Consider the following 14,693-nt stretch of genomic DNA (forward strand, 5'->3'; position numbering starts at 1 on the left):
GCGAGATAACCACCAGAGCCGACCCCAAACACCAGCGAGAAGGCGGACCACCACCGGGGGCGCGAGAGGGCAATTCAATTCAATTCAATTTTATTTAAAGTGTCTTATCATAACAAAGTTATCTCAAGACACTATAGAGTTGAAATAAGACTACAGTTGATTAAGGAAAAATAGATCCCAGCAATTCAACAAAGAGCAAGAAACAAAACACTGTACAGTGAGCTGTACAGTGAGCAATGGCGAAGAAAAACTTCCTTTTAGAAGGCAGAAACCTCGAGCGGAACCAGACTCATTGTTGACGGCCTGCCGCTTTGACCGGCTGGGAGGAAGGATGGGGGGGTAGACAGATGGATAAGGAGACGAGTGAGGGAGGATATAGTGAGAGAAAAGAGGAGAGTGTAGGAGGGTCCATGGGGGTGCTGGAGAGAACTCGGGATCTGATGACGTGGTGAAGATCCTGGATCAGCAGCAGCTCTGGAGGTGGATCCCTGGATCAGCAGCAGCTCTGGAGGTGGATCCCTGGATTCAGCATTGAATTGAATTGAATTGCCCTCTCGCGCCCCCGGTGGTGGTCCGCCTTCTCGCTGGTGTTATGGGTCGGCTCTGGTGGTTATCTCGCCTGCCGGGTCCTGGTCTCCCGCGGGTTCCTGCCGCGACTTGGGCCCCTGTGTCTGGATCTGCTGTGCTAGGTATGTGCCCTCTGGCCTCTGGCCTGGAAAAACTTCCTTTTAGAAGGCAGAAACCTTGAGCGGAACCAGACTCATTGTTGACGGCCTGCCGCTTTGACCGGCTGGGAGGAAGGATGGGGGGGTAGACAGATGGATAAGGAGAGGAGTGAGGGAGGATATAGTGAGAGAAAAGAGGAGAGTGTAGGAGGGTCCATGGAGGTGCTGGAGAGAGCTCGGGATCTGATGACGTGGTGAAGATCCTGGATCAGCAGCAGCTCTGGAGGTGGATCCCTGGATCAGCAGCAGCTCTGGAGGTGGATCCCTGGGGCTCCGGGAGAGAAATAAAAAGGTGTGGGTTTGGGACAAATGTATACAATACACAGGTATACAGGGGAGGTTGAAATAGCCAGGCCAGAGGGCACATACCTAGCACAGCAGGATCCAGACACAGGGGCCCAAGCCGCGGCAGGAACCCGCGGGAGACCAGTACCCGGCAGGCGAGATAACCACCAGAGCCGACCCCAAACACCAGCGAGAAAGCGGACCACCACCGGGGGCGCGAGAGGGCAAGCACAGGCGAGGACGACCGAGGAAGCAGAGAGGGGGAGGCACCAGGCGCAGGCACCGGGGCAGAGGGGCAGCCAGAAGAACCAGTCAGGGGATAGAGCCCCGGGGCCAGGCCGGGCCACGGAAGACCCCCAGACCGTCAGGCTGCCACAAAGTCCATAGCAGGGGACCGAGTCAAGGAGATAGGGATCCACCACAGCAGCGGCGGCGGAGCCCCCCCCCAATACCCTGCGGACACGGCCAGTAGCCGGGTCGAGTGCCACCGCTTGAGCCCGGGGGAGCAATGGCCAGGCCATGGTTGTGCGGGCAGGGCGGGGGCAATGGGGCTGCAGCCGTCCGGGAACGGCCCCCAATCTTTGAACTGTAGACCGTCGCCAACAGCCGCAGCCCACCTCCCCCATGTCATGAGGGAAGTTTTGGGGGCCAGCAGTATTCCATGGGCGGTCCACGGTCTCTAAGGTGCAGAGGCCCCGCCCATTACACGTACTGACCCCCAGCCCCCGCCCCCACCCACCATGCAGCACCCAGGGGGACAGCAGCACTTGCATGGGCGGTACATGGTCTCTACGGTAACATGGGTCCGCCCAATGCCTCCGCCGTCCCCCCAATGTGGCCCCGCCCAGTGTGGCCCCCCCCACCCGGGAAGCCCCCGAAAGACCGACCAACCCGGCCACGAACCCCCAGGACCAAGGGCGACAAACTCCCCGACCATAATTAATATCCAACCAGATGGAAAATATTTGCCTGAGATTTAAATATATTTAGACAACATTAGATAGACTTTATTAATCCCTCTGGAGATCTCCTTCGGGAAATTTATTTTTCCCTCTAAAAATGCATTTACAAACATAATAGTGCAGGGCCTCTTGTGTGAAGGATGGTGGGTAATCGCAGTACAACGAATATACTGTATACACTTATAACTAAACTTTAGGTAATTTGGACATTTTCAATTCAGATGCAGATAAATCTTATGGTCACAATAATTTTATTTTGCAAAAAACTTCTACTATCAAAGAAAAAAATACTTTATGATTCCACCAATGACCATGTGAATGGAAATATTTCATTGGGGTTCAGATTTGAGCACAGCTGTGTCCCACAGGAGGTCTGATGGGAGTTCGGGTAAAACCCAGTTCTGTGGAATTGTTGAAGCCTCTGGATGATCAGCAGCCACCAAGAAAGCATCCCATTCCTTCCTGAAAAAAAAAACTTGAAATTAACTGCTGTTTCGACATGAACTTTTGACCATTACAAGAAAGAGACAAACAATAAAAAGTTGGGGGGGCGGGGGGGTTCAACAGTTCGATAAATGAAAATTTTAATACAAGAATGTATGCAAGAAAAGAAACTCAGACGAGATGTAAAGACAGTACTTTTCTCTTAAGGAAATGTTAAACAACACTACCAGTGTTCAAAGGTCAGTACATTACAGCTTTTGAGGCAAGGCTGCTAGTTGGCCTGGTTCGATTGGTTCCACTCTTACCTCTTGGGAACCTCAATACTATTTTTTTCTTCTTCTGATTTCCTCTTCCATTGTTTCTAAGTCACTTTTTTTCTTGCACAAATGTGTAGTAGCATCAATGGATTATTACCGCATTTCAACCAGAGCATGAAGTGAGTGCTGGGCCTGGAGGTAGTAGTCTCTGTAGAGCAGCAGCGCCGGGTTAACAGGAAGTTTGTCTGCACACATAAAACATTTGTCATTCCATTTTCACTTCAGAAGCATAAGATTGATGAAGTTTGATAGATACCGCCAAACAAAATGGACGCTACTTTCTCCTTCCATTGAAGCCGTCTATCCATCTCCTTCTTCAGGTATAACTCTCGGTCTCTCTTGCGCTCCTCCTCCTGCTCTCCCTCTAGCATCACCATCAGAGCATTCTCCTCCACCGAGTAGATAGCAGACCTTTTGTTCATGACACTCCTCAGATTCTCCAGCTGACTGTTAAAAGATTCTTCACTGTCAGGGTCAATGGAGATCCCTGAAACAAAAGATGTTGATATTCATGATGAAAGGTAAACAGTCCATTTATACAGCAGTGTGGGAAAATAATTCCAAACAAGGTAAAACATTTTAGTTGAAATATGAAGGTTAAGTCATAATATGTTAAGAAGTAAAGAATAAACCCAAGGCCGCAGAGGTCTATCATTTTTCAAAGGCCTCTGCGAGAATATCCAAGAACAATGCATGTTAAAAGTTACAGGCTTTTCCTTGATTTTCTGGAACTCAGTGTTATCTTGACCTTTAGAGTATATACTTTATTGAATTTTATTTTGATTGTTTAAGCGCTTTGTGACGCTAGTCTGGAAAAGCGCTATATAAATACAAATTACTTACTTACTTAAAAGACCATCCAAATTCTTGACCTCCTTTACTGCTTATTCAGGTTATAAATAATGCATATACACTCATTCAAAAGGAGCTGCTGAATTACACATTTTAAATATGATACCTTTTCTTGATGCTGCCTCTTTTCTTAGTTTGTGCAATTTCTCCAGAGATGCTAGAATGTCCTGCATCCTTTTGCTATCAGCTTGCTTTTTTCGCACCTCGCAAAGGACAGAGTCAGCAGCCAGTTTTAGCTCCTGCTCCTAGAAACAAGATAAACCAAGATTTAATCAAATGTCTGTTTGCCATATGCTTGGTGGAATGAAGACAATAAAACAGCAAAATAAAAATGGACAAGTGGTGAGTTAAGGAGAGTCGACAGCGGTACCCGAAAATTGGTCATAGTGCAAAGAAAAGGGTGTCAAGGAAGTAAGGCAGAAGGACATACAGATGAATTTATGATAGCCAAGCATAGAGAAAGATGGACATGATGTAAACATATAAAGATATACACTTGTAATTGTAATTAGGGAAACAAAAAAATGTGGTTAAAAGGGGTGAATTTAGTCATTTAGGGTAAAGCGTTTAGAAATACACAATATTAACAGCAGATGCGGAACAGATATTCTACAGTATAGTGTTTTAATCACCTTTTTCTTTTCCTCCACCTGAATTAACTGCTGAGCCCTCCACTTGTCAATGTTTGCTTCCTTCTCTGCCATCGCCTGCTCCCTGAGTCGAGCCTCAACATTAAGCCTCTCTTTGCGTCTTACAATCCGCTGTTTCCTCCTGAAGGTGCGGCTGAGTTTCTTCCTAACCCTGTCCAGAAAGTCCACTTGCGTGAGAAGAGACAGTTTCCCTTCGATTTCTTCTCTCATCGCCAGTGCCTCCTGGTACACCTGGTCCCACTCGTCCCGCTCCACGAGCAGCTCCAGGCGGCGGCGGGTCTCCGTCAGTGCGGACAGGAGCTCTGAGACTCGACCCAGACTCTCTCGAACCGTAGACATGTTGACTTGTGGTTCCCCGCGAGACTCGCTCGGCCCACACGGGTGTGTGTTACGGTCCGAGAGAAAATGTTGGACCCACTGAAGATCTTGCTCCCTTATCTCCGTCTCAGTTATAGAGTCATCCGCGGCGGGGAGAGCGGTGTGTGCGGCTGGTCCAGAACCGAACCCAAATCGAGGAAATGGGGGGACTGGATTTGAAAAGTGCGCGTTGGCATGGGAAGAACCGGGGAGACCGGGCAGGTGTCCGTAGCCTATAGGAGGTGGTGGGACGGAAAAGTCGAAAGGAAATGATGGTTCAAACCGACGAATTCCAAAGTCTTGAGATCCCGGAGGAAAGAAGGCACACCTGGAGGAGCCATCCGCAGCCAGGCTGTGGGTCCACTGGGAAGAAGGGGCGTCCTGGCCCGTGGTGCCGCTTGGTAACCCATGGAAGCCTTCCTGATAATAAGACATGTGGATTTCCTCTCCAACAACTCCACTTAATACTATATTTTCAAGTATATACGCCTGTGTATCCGAGGAACAAGTCAGACCCGTCGCTTCGTGATGACGTCACAGCCAGTCGACACTTCTTTGTTTGTTTCAATGTCATTACTAGCAAACAACGTTATTGCGCCATCAACTGGTATGGAGAGTTAACTAGGAGTCAAAATATTCTTTATTTTCTCAAATGGTTAAATGGATAAACAATATTAAATTACACACACAACTAAATAACCCTACATTATCTTTATTCGTTTAGTTATTCTAATATAGTTAAGTATTTTTACATTTCATTATCTGTGTTACTTAATTTAATTTGTGCACTATTGAGTCCTGTGTTTGCACATCTTAACAGTTTTATCTAAACATCTTTTTTATTGATTTTCAGACATTAAGACAGGCATTTTTAAGAAAAAAGTAAACAAACAAAGAAAGATCCTACCTTCCACCCCTGTAAGAAAACCTCCTCATGGTCATGGAAATCCAGGGCTTGACAAAGACAAATAAATAAAATATAATAATGGCAAAACATTCTTTTAAATGTACACATACATATAAAACAAATTAACAACATATCAAGTCAAGTCAAATTATTGTATTATTTTATATATATATCAATAGATCAATAAAGTTCTACCTAGCCAATATATATATATATATATACAGTATATATATAATTGTATTATTAAGAAATTATTATATAATATTAAAACAAACAAAACAACAACAATACTCCATACATATGACGGTAGAAAAAAAACGTCTCCAGACAATTAGACCGACAGTATCTTAATTTCTCTAGCTGCAACATTGAGAGAAGTTCTTGTACCCAACTCTTAAATGATGGTGGCTTGTCTGACTTCCATTGAAGAAAAACAAATCTGAGTTCCATCAATGAGGAAAATACAACCACCACCATGTATCGATGCCGGGGAGGGGTTGGTTCATCGGAACAAAACCCTTATACTTTTGCATGTGTTGGTAATACAGAGAGATCAGGTGAAGGGTTGATTATTAATTAGGGAGAGAACATGCTTAGATTGTATAAATTGAAATGTTACGGAAATTGAATCCAAATCTTTAAATATTTTTTCTCTACAGGGTTGGAAATGTGGTGTTGGCCTATTTGTAGTGTAGCACTTAGCAGAGGAATTTCATTATTATTTATTTCTATATTAGCCCAAAGTAGACCCAGTTTTCCCGCAGGGTACCAACCCAGAATAAAAATTTGCACACATTTGCTGCGCAGTAGTAGAACATAAAGTTAGGTAGACCAAGTCTTGCCTTTGGGATGAGGGGTGACCGATGCATCGGATGTTGAGGCACTCCCTTTCAGGATAGCAACTTCAATCTAGCTTGAGGCTAAAGTCGGTGTCGAAGGCCTCGTGGATTGAGTTGTTGTTTGTCTACTTTTACCTGATTTACCAGCCATTTCGAAGTTTTGTCCTATAAGTATATGGCTTAGCAAAGGTAAAATTAAAATATTTTCCTAAAGTGCGCTGATAAAATAAAGTTTATATATTGTTCTATGGAACTACATAAAACTACTATGATGCTGTGCTCAGCAGCACCCCCCAATCTTAACTGTTTTATTGTTTTGTCTCATCTGGTTCTTGTTATATTACCCATTTGTCTAACTCCTTTTGAATGTATCTTAATTTAAATTTACCATAGGCTGCCCGTTTGTCTGGCAGTCACTGGAGACGACACGATTTATGTTTAATCAAGGTGTTGGAAGTTATCAAACAAAACTAAAACCGATTGTAACCTTGGAATTGACAAACTCTTTTCCTCGATCAGTGTTGAAAATGTGTAACCTCGGCTATCAAATACAGCTTGTTAAAGATATCATAGCACAGCCTTCTCATAATGATGAAATTATGGGGGATTGGGGTATGACAATAACAATAGTAGTATTAATCATGGGGGAAAAAAAAATAAAATAATGTCATTACATAATAAACAACGTCTCCCACGCTTCTTGATTGGTAGACATGTGCGGGTTCTTGCTTTTTATTCGTCATAGCACATGAAACAGTATAGACTACTTAGTAGGCAAGAATTTACCACGGCATTTATTTCTATTTACAATACCTTATGAGAATCAGCACCTCCAAATTAATTATCTAGGGGTTTCATTCACGAGTGAGGGAATAATGGAGCGTGAGATGGACACAAACAGTGGGTATGGACCGAAAGGACAAGGCTGTTGGTACAAGCGGCTGAAATGAGTTTTCTCCGTAGGAGATAGGGTGAGAAGCAAGGTCATCCTGGAGAGGGACCTTGGGCATCTGATTAGGATGCCTTCATGACGCCTCCCTGGTGAGGTGTTCAGGCCTTATCCCACCAGTAGAAGACCACGGGGCAGACCCATGCTAGAGGGACTATGTCTTCCAGCTGGCCTGGGGACGCCCTGGAGTCTGGCAGGAGGAGCTGGATGATGAAGCTGGGGCGCGGAAAGTCTGGGTCTCCCTGCTGCCCCCGCGACCCGAACCCGAGGAAAACGAGACGAGACACATTTTTTAATTAAAATTAAAAAAAAAAATAATAATTTAATTTAATTTGTTAATATTATTGTTTCACGTATGCAGCGAATTGTTGTTGTTGTACAACTATTTTATTTGCTCTTTTGTTCACTTATATAAAAAAAAAAATTGGCAACCGCGGGGTGTGACGTCACCACATAGGAAGTGTCAGACATTTCCGAAACATTTCAAACGATAGTGGGTCGGTTTTGCCGAGCCATACGAGCTCACTCTTTTTGAGTTAGGATAGTGTGATGGTCTTAATCTAACCTCATATTATATGAGGTCACGGCTGAGCTACGACACAGTGTTTCGTTCTTTGAGCTAGCTTTAGCGTTAGCTGCCAGGGGGCGGTGTCACTGCAGCGTCGAGCCATCGCGGAAGTCGCTGAGAGCAGTCATATGACCAGCAGCCTGGCGAGATGGTGACTAGTTATGGATAAACCTCAGCGGACACGGTGACCACCATCTATATCTCAACGGTAATTTGGTTCAAGTCAATACGAAGATCACCTCGAAAGTCTCGAATAGCGTGTATTATTTGTGTACTTTTTGATTGTCACCTGTAAAGGTAGTTTCTATTTGACATTCTTCCCTTAGACTCGTGCTGCTGGTGTTTTAAACATCCATCCAACCATTCATGTGTTGTGTGTTCTCTCTTTTACGTCACATATCCGTTTGTGCTTTACAGATGGAGGAAATCAAAGTGTCTCCTGACTACAACTGGTTTAGAAGCACAGTTCCTCTGAAGAGAGTGAGTAGGCTTACCAGAGGCTATTAACATGCGTGTGCCAAAACAAATGGTCAAAAGCAAATCTAACCACTCATGGTGTCTTGACAAAAAATGCCAGGACTCAAAGTACTGCTTTTTAACCTAAGTTTAAGAACAACGAACGTGAAAAGCCATCTCTCCTGACTAACTTGCATGTTTCAAATATTCAAGTCTTCCTTTCCAGGGTGCAGCAAGTCCCTCATCATAAATATATTTGGAATTTATTTTATAGGACTTTATGTCCTCCTTCTTTTCTCAAGAGGTCTACTTCTTCTCCAGCCAGCTGTAAATCAAGCCACGCTTTGTTTATATAACGAGTCCCTTGGAGGTGAAGACTTCCTGGATTGATAACGCACGGTGACAAAACTCGATGCTTGACCAATCACAGCAGAGTGATTTCATCTCTAGAAAAACAATGGCTTCAAAAGCTGACTTCCTATTAAGGTACATTGTGAAGAACGGGGAACAGTCTCTCACCCACTCTGTGTACATAGTGATTGTGACTGAGGGGAAATGTTTGAGTAAACTTGAACATGACCGTGTCATTTAACTTTCCGGAAGTTCTGGCAGGTGGCTTTAAAATTAAGTGAGTCCATACCTAAGCAAAGTTAAATAACTAGAGCACCATGTGAATTTGTTAGGTTTTCAGCAACAACCCTTGCCAAGTAACCCTGGTCTGTGTGGCCAGGATGTCTTCGGTAGCACCAGTAGAAGAGAGAGCCAGGATGCAGCAACTCTGGAGACTATCAGGAAGGCCCCACAGTTCAAACAGAAGACCAGGAGCAGAAACTATTGCTGTTGCTGTTGCTGTTTTCCAGCTATCCAAGATCAGCATCTGAGTCATCCTCAGCAACATCAACACGAATCAGAGAACATATATAGGTTATTATTTGTAATTGTTCAAACATGGGAAAACGCAAACAAGTCAAACTTGTCAAAAGTTTAACCACAATTTTATCAAAACTGCACCACACTTAAGATTTTACCCTAGACTTGCTGGTAAATATGTATGTTGGCCACAACAGGCCTTCGAGTCTTAGAAATGCATTATCAATTGAGGTTTAAGAACTCTTATCTGGTCTTGGCAACACAAGAATTTGGAGGCAGAGGGTAGAGGGAAAGGAAAAGAAGAGCTTGATGTTGATATCATCGAAGTTATGTAGTAAGCATACAAAATATAATGTTAAATAAACGATACAAAATACATATCTCCACAAAGTAAATAAACATGCCTAGCTGTTTATTAAAGCTTAGCTAAAACTGTATGGTGAACACCAAACTTAGTGGTAAATACTTGCTACTATAATATATATATATATATATATATATATACATATACATTTATAGATGGATAACACATTATTCAGTGGTGCAGAAAAAAGTATCTACAGAGGTCAGATTTCAGTTCTGATTTCACAGGTTTTTTGGAAATATTTGTGTATAAAGGAAAAATATTTTACATACTGCAGCTTTGATTTATTTTTATTTTTAATTCCATCAATATTCCTGCTAGTATCTTTGCCCCTATCGTCCTAATACTGGGAGTCCAATGTTGCATCTCATAATCTACAGCTTTTTTCTTACTCTTCACCAGATCATTGTCGATGATGACGACAGCAAAGTGTGGTCTTTGTATGATGCCGGCCCCAAGAGCATCAGATGTCCCATTGTCTTCCTGCCTCCGGTCAGTGGGACAGCAGAGGTCTTCTTCCAGCAGGTTCTAGCTTTGACTGGCTGGGGCTACAGGGTGATTTCGGTGAGTGCGTTGTTGTCCAGAGGAGGCTGTTGGGAGTAAGTTGTCAGTAACTTGGGCATGGTCATTAAATCAGTTGGTTAATAGTTTTCTGACCGAGTACGCATTGTGTCCTCACAGAAAGACAAGCACATTTGTGTATTGTAGCGAGCTGTAGTGAGCTGCAGTCAAAAGAGCACAAGGCTTTGTGTCTTTTCCACACTGCCACAGACAAGTGACTTTATTTGAACAGCCGTTCTAGCTTGAACACAATGAAAGAACATGGTGGGGGAGACTAATTCTCCCACCTCACTAAGTTATCGTGCACACGTGAACATACACAAACTGGCATCTCCCATAATGTCCTCTGCCCAATGGGGACAGCTGATTGGTCACTACAGTACGTTCTTATTCCCTTATGATCTTTGTTGATTGTGACCAATTTAAAATGTATATTTTATCTTATTTTTTTTTTTGACCGGGCAAAGGAAAATCACAGATTCTGGTTTATTTAAATATGATTTGCATGTTTAAAAAAACATGTACGTGTAATATATGTATATTTTTCCAGAGTTGCCAGATCTCAACCCAACGCTTTTTTTCCACTTCACAGCATAAGCACTCAGACATGTGTTAAATTTAGATGTTGAATCAGGGCTGGAAAGGAAGATTCATAAATTGATGAATCACAAGATGTATTTTCTTTTTCTTTTCTTTTTTTAAAACTCAGCCTGAAGGGGAAAAGAATCCATGCAACTTCTTTGTTTTCAGAAAATTCTCTTATTGCTACTTCTTCGTGGTCATTTGTGGGCTCATGATGATACTTTATTAACCCTTCCTAGAATATCAACAATATTTGTCCATGTGACTCTTTGATCTTCGGCTTATCTTTTATTGTGTTTTAATAAAGGGGCTTAAATATTTCAAGATTTAATTTCTTTCACAATAAAGATTATTATATTGAATTTTATTTTCTTCATCTGTAAATCTATAAATGTCCTTACTCAAGGTTTACTTAATAATGATCATTTTATTTATTGTTTAAATGATTGTTTTCGCTTCTCACTGTGTATTTCTTCTTTTAATGGTGTGCCTTTTATTCACATCAGTAATTCCCAACATGCTGGTCTACTACTAAAGGAATCAATCGTAGGCCGATCTTTGTGCTTGGTTTCGAGCGTTGATGCTTTATCTCACAAGCTCTGCTCAGGGCCTTGTCGTCCATGTCCAAGTCTTTCTTCTGTGACATAGTACCTTGAAGAGAAGACAATACTTTAATTATGTTTCTGTTACTCTTGATAATGCTCCCACTTCCAAGATGTCCTTTCCATTTAGTGACAATTCATAAATATGGTTCTTGTGCTTGCAGCTGCAGTATCCTGTGTACTGGGATCTGATGGAGTTCTGTCACGGCTTCTGCAAGCTTCTAGATCATTTGCAATTGGACAAGGTAATCCTTTACTTTGGTGGTACCATGGAGCTGCTGTTATAGACTCTTGGCCGGCTGCAGGTTCATCTCTTTGGTGCATCTCTGGGTGGATTCTTGGCACAAAAGTTTGCAGAGCACACCCACAAATCCCCGCGTGTGCAATCGCTGATCCTTTGTAACTCCTTCAGTGATACATCCATCTTCAACCAGACGTGGACGGCCAACAGGTAGTCTTCCTCTCTCTCCAAGCTAAAATTGACACAGCTCGTATGTGCCTGTGTGTTTTGTTTACATGCATGTGTATATAATGATATTGTGCCCTCCTGCAGCTTCTGGCTCATGCCAGCGTTCATGCTGAAGAAAATTGTCCTGGGAAACTTTGCTAAAGGACCAGTAGACCCTAAAATGGCCGACGCCATTGACTTTATGGTGGACAGGGTAGGTTGGTTGTGTTTCTATTTAATTGCTCATATGAATATTGACAAAATTGACTTCCCATCTGCAGCTGGAGAGCTTAAACCAGAGTGAACTTGCATCGCGGCTTACATTAAACTGCCAGAACTCTTATGTGGAGCCTCACAAAATAAAAGAAGTTACAGTAACCATAATAGATGTAAGTTGCTATTTCAATTAGAGCAGCGAAGAGGAAGCTTTCAGATTCAACTAACCATCTGTGTTTTGTGTGCTTAGGTCTTTGACCAGAGTGCACTGTCTTTGGAGGCTAAAGAGGAAATGTACAAACTGTATCCTAACGGCAGACGCGCTCATCTAAAGACCGGAGGGAACTTCCCATATCTGTGTCGTAGTGCAGAGGTCAACCTATATATCCAGGTGAAGGCTGCAGGGATGGATACTGGATGATTTCAACAGTTTAACATATTCAGTGTTCTAGTAGTTACTTTGCTAGTTTAGTCCTTATAGTTATTCTGATCAGAATTCTTTATATGTGCCATTAATGCCACTGTTTTGGATTTGTTTTGGTCCACTCTGCAACATCAACATCAAACATCAAACATTCTAGAATAAAATATTAAACTTAAATACAACACCATTTACAATTTACAAATTGGATATTTACATAGTGCAGTTATGGGGGTGTAGACGTTTAAATGGGTTTGAGTTTGATTGCAAAGGGGAAGAAAGAATTGTTGTGGTGGGAGGTTCTGGTGTCGCAGTCTCCTGCCTGATGGCAGAGGTGTAAAGAAATGTTAACTATTGTTGTGTATCATGTTCAATATTAATGGCTTCAAGTAATCTTACCTTGAATTCACCAGAACTTGTCCCACGAACGCATAAACACACACTGAGCAATACTAACACGATCGTCATTACCCCAAATGTAGGTAAATTAAGAACGTTGTTTATATGTAAATCCTCTCTTGTTAGAGAGAGGGAGAACTGTTTACACTCAACTGACATTTTAACACAAAAAAAATCATTGATGATTTTAAATAGAGCAATGGGAGAATTGTGGCTTGTTTTTGGGCAAGAAAGGATAACAAAACATGCACTGATTATGTTGAGTGTACAATTAATGTGTGCAAACATTTGCAAGGGTGTTTGTCTACATGTGTGAGAGCGAAAGGGCTTGAAAATAAAATCTTTTTAGGTTGAACAGTAGACATTTAGGATTGGGGGAACAGTGAAGTAGAGAATTAAGACAGGTGGTTCATTCAATGACGTAGATGTCAATGTGAAGATGTTTGCACATGAGATCAATCTGATGAAGTTGCTGACTGTAAAAGTTATGTAAATGTACCTTCTCTAGATTCATCTGCGTCAGTTTCATGGAACTCGCTATGCTGCCATCAACCCAGCCATGGTCAGTGCCGAGGAGTTAGAGGTCCAGGAGAGCCAGCTGACCGGGAGCCAGAATTATGATGAAGATATGTGAGCGTGTCTGGACCGTCATTCAGCCTTAAAGGATGTTTTTATCAGCTGTCTATTTTTATTTCACAGAGGAAGCAATATTTTGATAACTTGTAAATATATGATATTGCTTTGCATTCCGACACTTTGCCTTATCTTTTTTTTGTATATATGTTGTGTCACGGGGTGGTACCCTGCCTAGTCAGGGGTACATACAATAATTGTTGCAGTTTATCAAACATAATAAATTCTCAGTCCAATATTTTCCAATTTTCATTCCGCTGTTTGCTCCTTAGCAGGTTTCTAAGATATGAGCCCAACCTGTGACTCAGAAGCACCAAAACATTCCTTTGATCTTCAATGTTCCCCTTTTTCAATATTGTTATTTCTTATTTTATACACATTTTCAAATAAAGTTGCTATTGTCATCAACCATTTAATAGTAACATTGCGTGTTCAGTCTCCCTTAAAACATTCTAACCGCCTTTAATGCTTCTCTATGGGTAAAGTACACATTTTGTACAAGAGAATTTCGCATACAACTATTACATGACAACAGATCTGATTTGTACGTTTTATAGTTACCATATATGAGACTGTTTGTATGTAGATATTGAAACGGATGTCAGAAAGATCTATATCAAATGTATGTTTAACTCCACATACAACAATAGGAACTGTGATGTACTTTAGATTGGCTTAACATGTAGCTTTTTAACCACGACCACAATAATTGAAAAGTGAAAGTTTGATTAATGTTTATTACTTTTCCTGTTGTTTTTTGTGCTTTTCTTCCCTTTAAAAAGTTGCAGGCATTTATAAAAACTGATCAAATTCATTCATGATTTTGGATGTTTAGATCCGATAATTAAATCATGATAGTCTGCAGTTAAAGCACATCTTGTTTTGAAAGTTTCAAATCCAGTAAGGTGCAGTTTAGACCAAAAAGATGAGCAGCGTTAACGTACCAATATTTATGCACCAGATTGTATACATACTACTAGCGTCTCCCAGGAAAGGTGGGGCCTTAGAGCTGATATAATAGAAATCATCCTTTTTCAAATATATATTAATATGATGTTTCATCAGTGTTCGAAATGTCTAAATTTGAATGGGGTCTTTGGACACTCTCTCTGCCCCCATACAATTGATAAAGGAGCTGAAATTTTGGAACTATTTTCATGAGGGACTACTTCGCCCCCTGAGGCCTCCACACAGAGTCACATGCAATCTTTAACAGGTCTTGTTCATTTGAAGGGGGTGGAAGACCCCCATGGAAATTCACCTTCCTCTTGAGGCTTAAACTGATG

General features: G+C 42.0%; 2 protein-coding genes across 3 annotated transcripts; one reads left to right on the top strand and one right to left on the bottom strand.

Annotated features, from left to right (window-relative positions):
* Nucleotides 1–1,931: 1,931 nt before the first annotated feature.
* On the bottom strand, nucleotides 1,932–5,119 carry pdcd7 (programmed cell death 7). Of its 2 annotated transcripts, XM_087783137.1 has the most exons (6): nucleotides 4,921–5,119; nucleotides 4,218–4,825; nucleotides 3,692–3,830; nucleotides 2,990–3,220; nucleotides 2,831–2,918; nucleotides 1,932–2,434 (listed from the first exon to the last, which is right to left on the bottom strand). In XM_087783137.1, the coding sequence occupies exons 1-6, from the start codon at nucleotides 5,000–5,002 to the stop codon at nucleotides 2,302–2,304; spliced, it is 1,281 nt and encodes a 426-aa protein (XP_087639263.1). In that variant the 5' UTR covers nucleotides 5,003–5,119; the 3' UTR covers nucleotides 1,932–2,301. The 2 variants fall into 2 exon arrangements, with proteins under 2 accessions (XP_087639263.1, XP_087639262.1); XM_087783136.1 differs by having other exon boundaries at nucleotides 4,218–5,119.
* A 2,651-nt stretch (nucleotides 5,120–7,770) lies between these two features.
* spg21 (SPG21 abhydrolase domain containing, maspardin) lies at nucleotides 7,771–13,818 on the top strand. The gene is made up of 9 exons (XM_087785449.1): nucleotides 7,771–8,063; nucleotides 8,273–8,335; nucleotides 9,948–10,109; nucleotides 11,455–11,535; nucleotides 11,596–11,741; nucleotides 11,844–11,952; nucleotides 12,020–12,127; nucleotides 12,205–12,345; nucleotides 13,283–13,818. The coding sequence occupies exons 2-9, from the start codon at nucleotides 8,273–8,275 to the stop codon at nucleotides 13,406–13,408; spliced, it is 936 nt and encodes a 311-aa protein (XP_087641575.1). The 5' UTR covers nucleotides 7,771–8,063; the 3' UTR covers nucleotides 13,409–13,818.
* Nucleotides 13,819–14,693: the final 875 nt, after the last annotated feature.

This window comes from Callionymus lyra, chromosome 2 (genome assembly GCF_982586985.1).
Source record: "Callionymus lyra chromosome 2, fCalLyr1.hap1.1, whole genome shotgun sequence".
NCBI classification, from domain to species: Eukaryota; Metazoa; Chordata; class Actinopteri; order Syngnathiformes; family Callionymidae; genus Callionymus; species Callionymus lyra.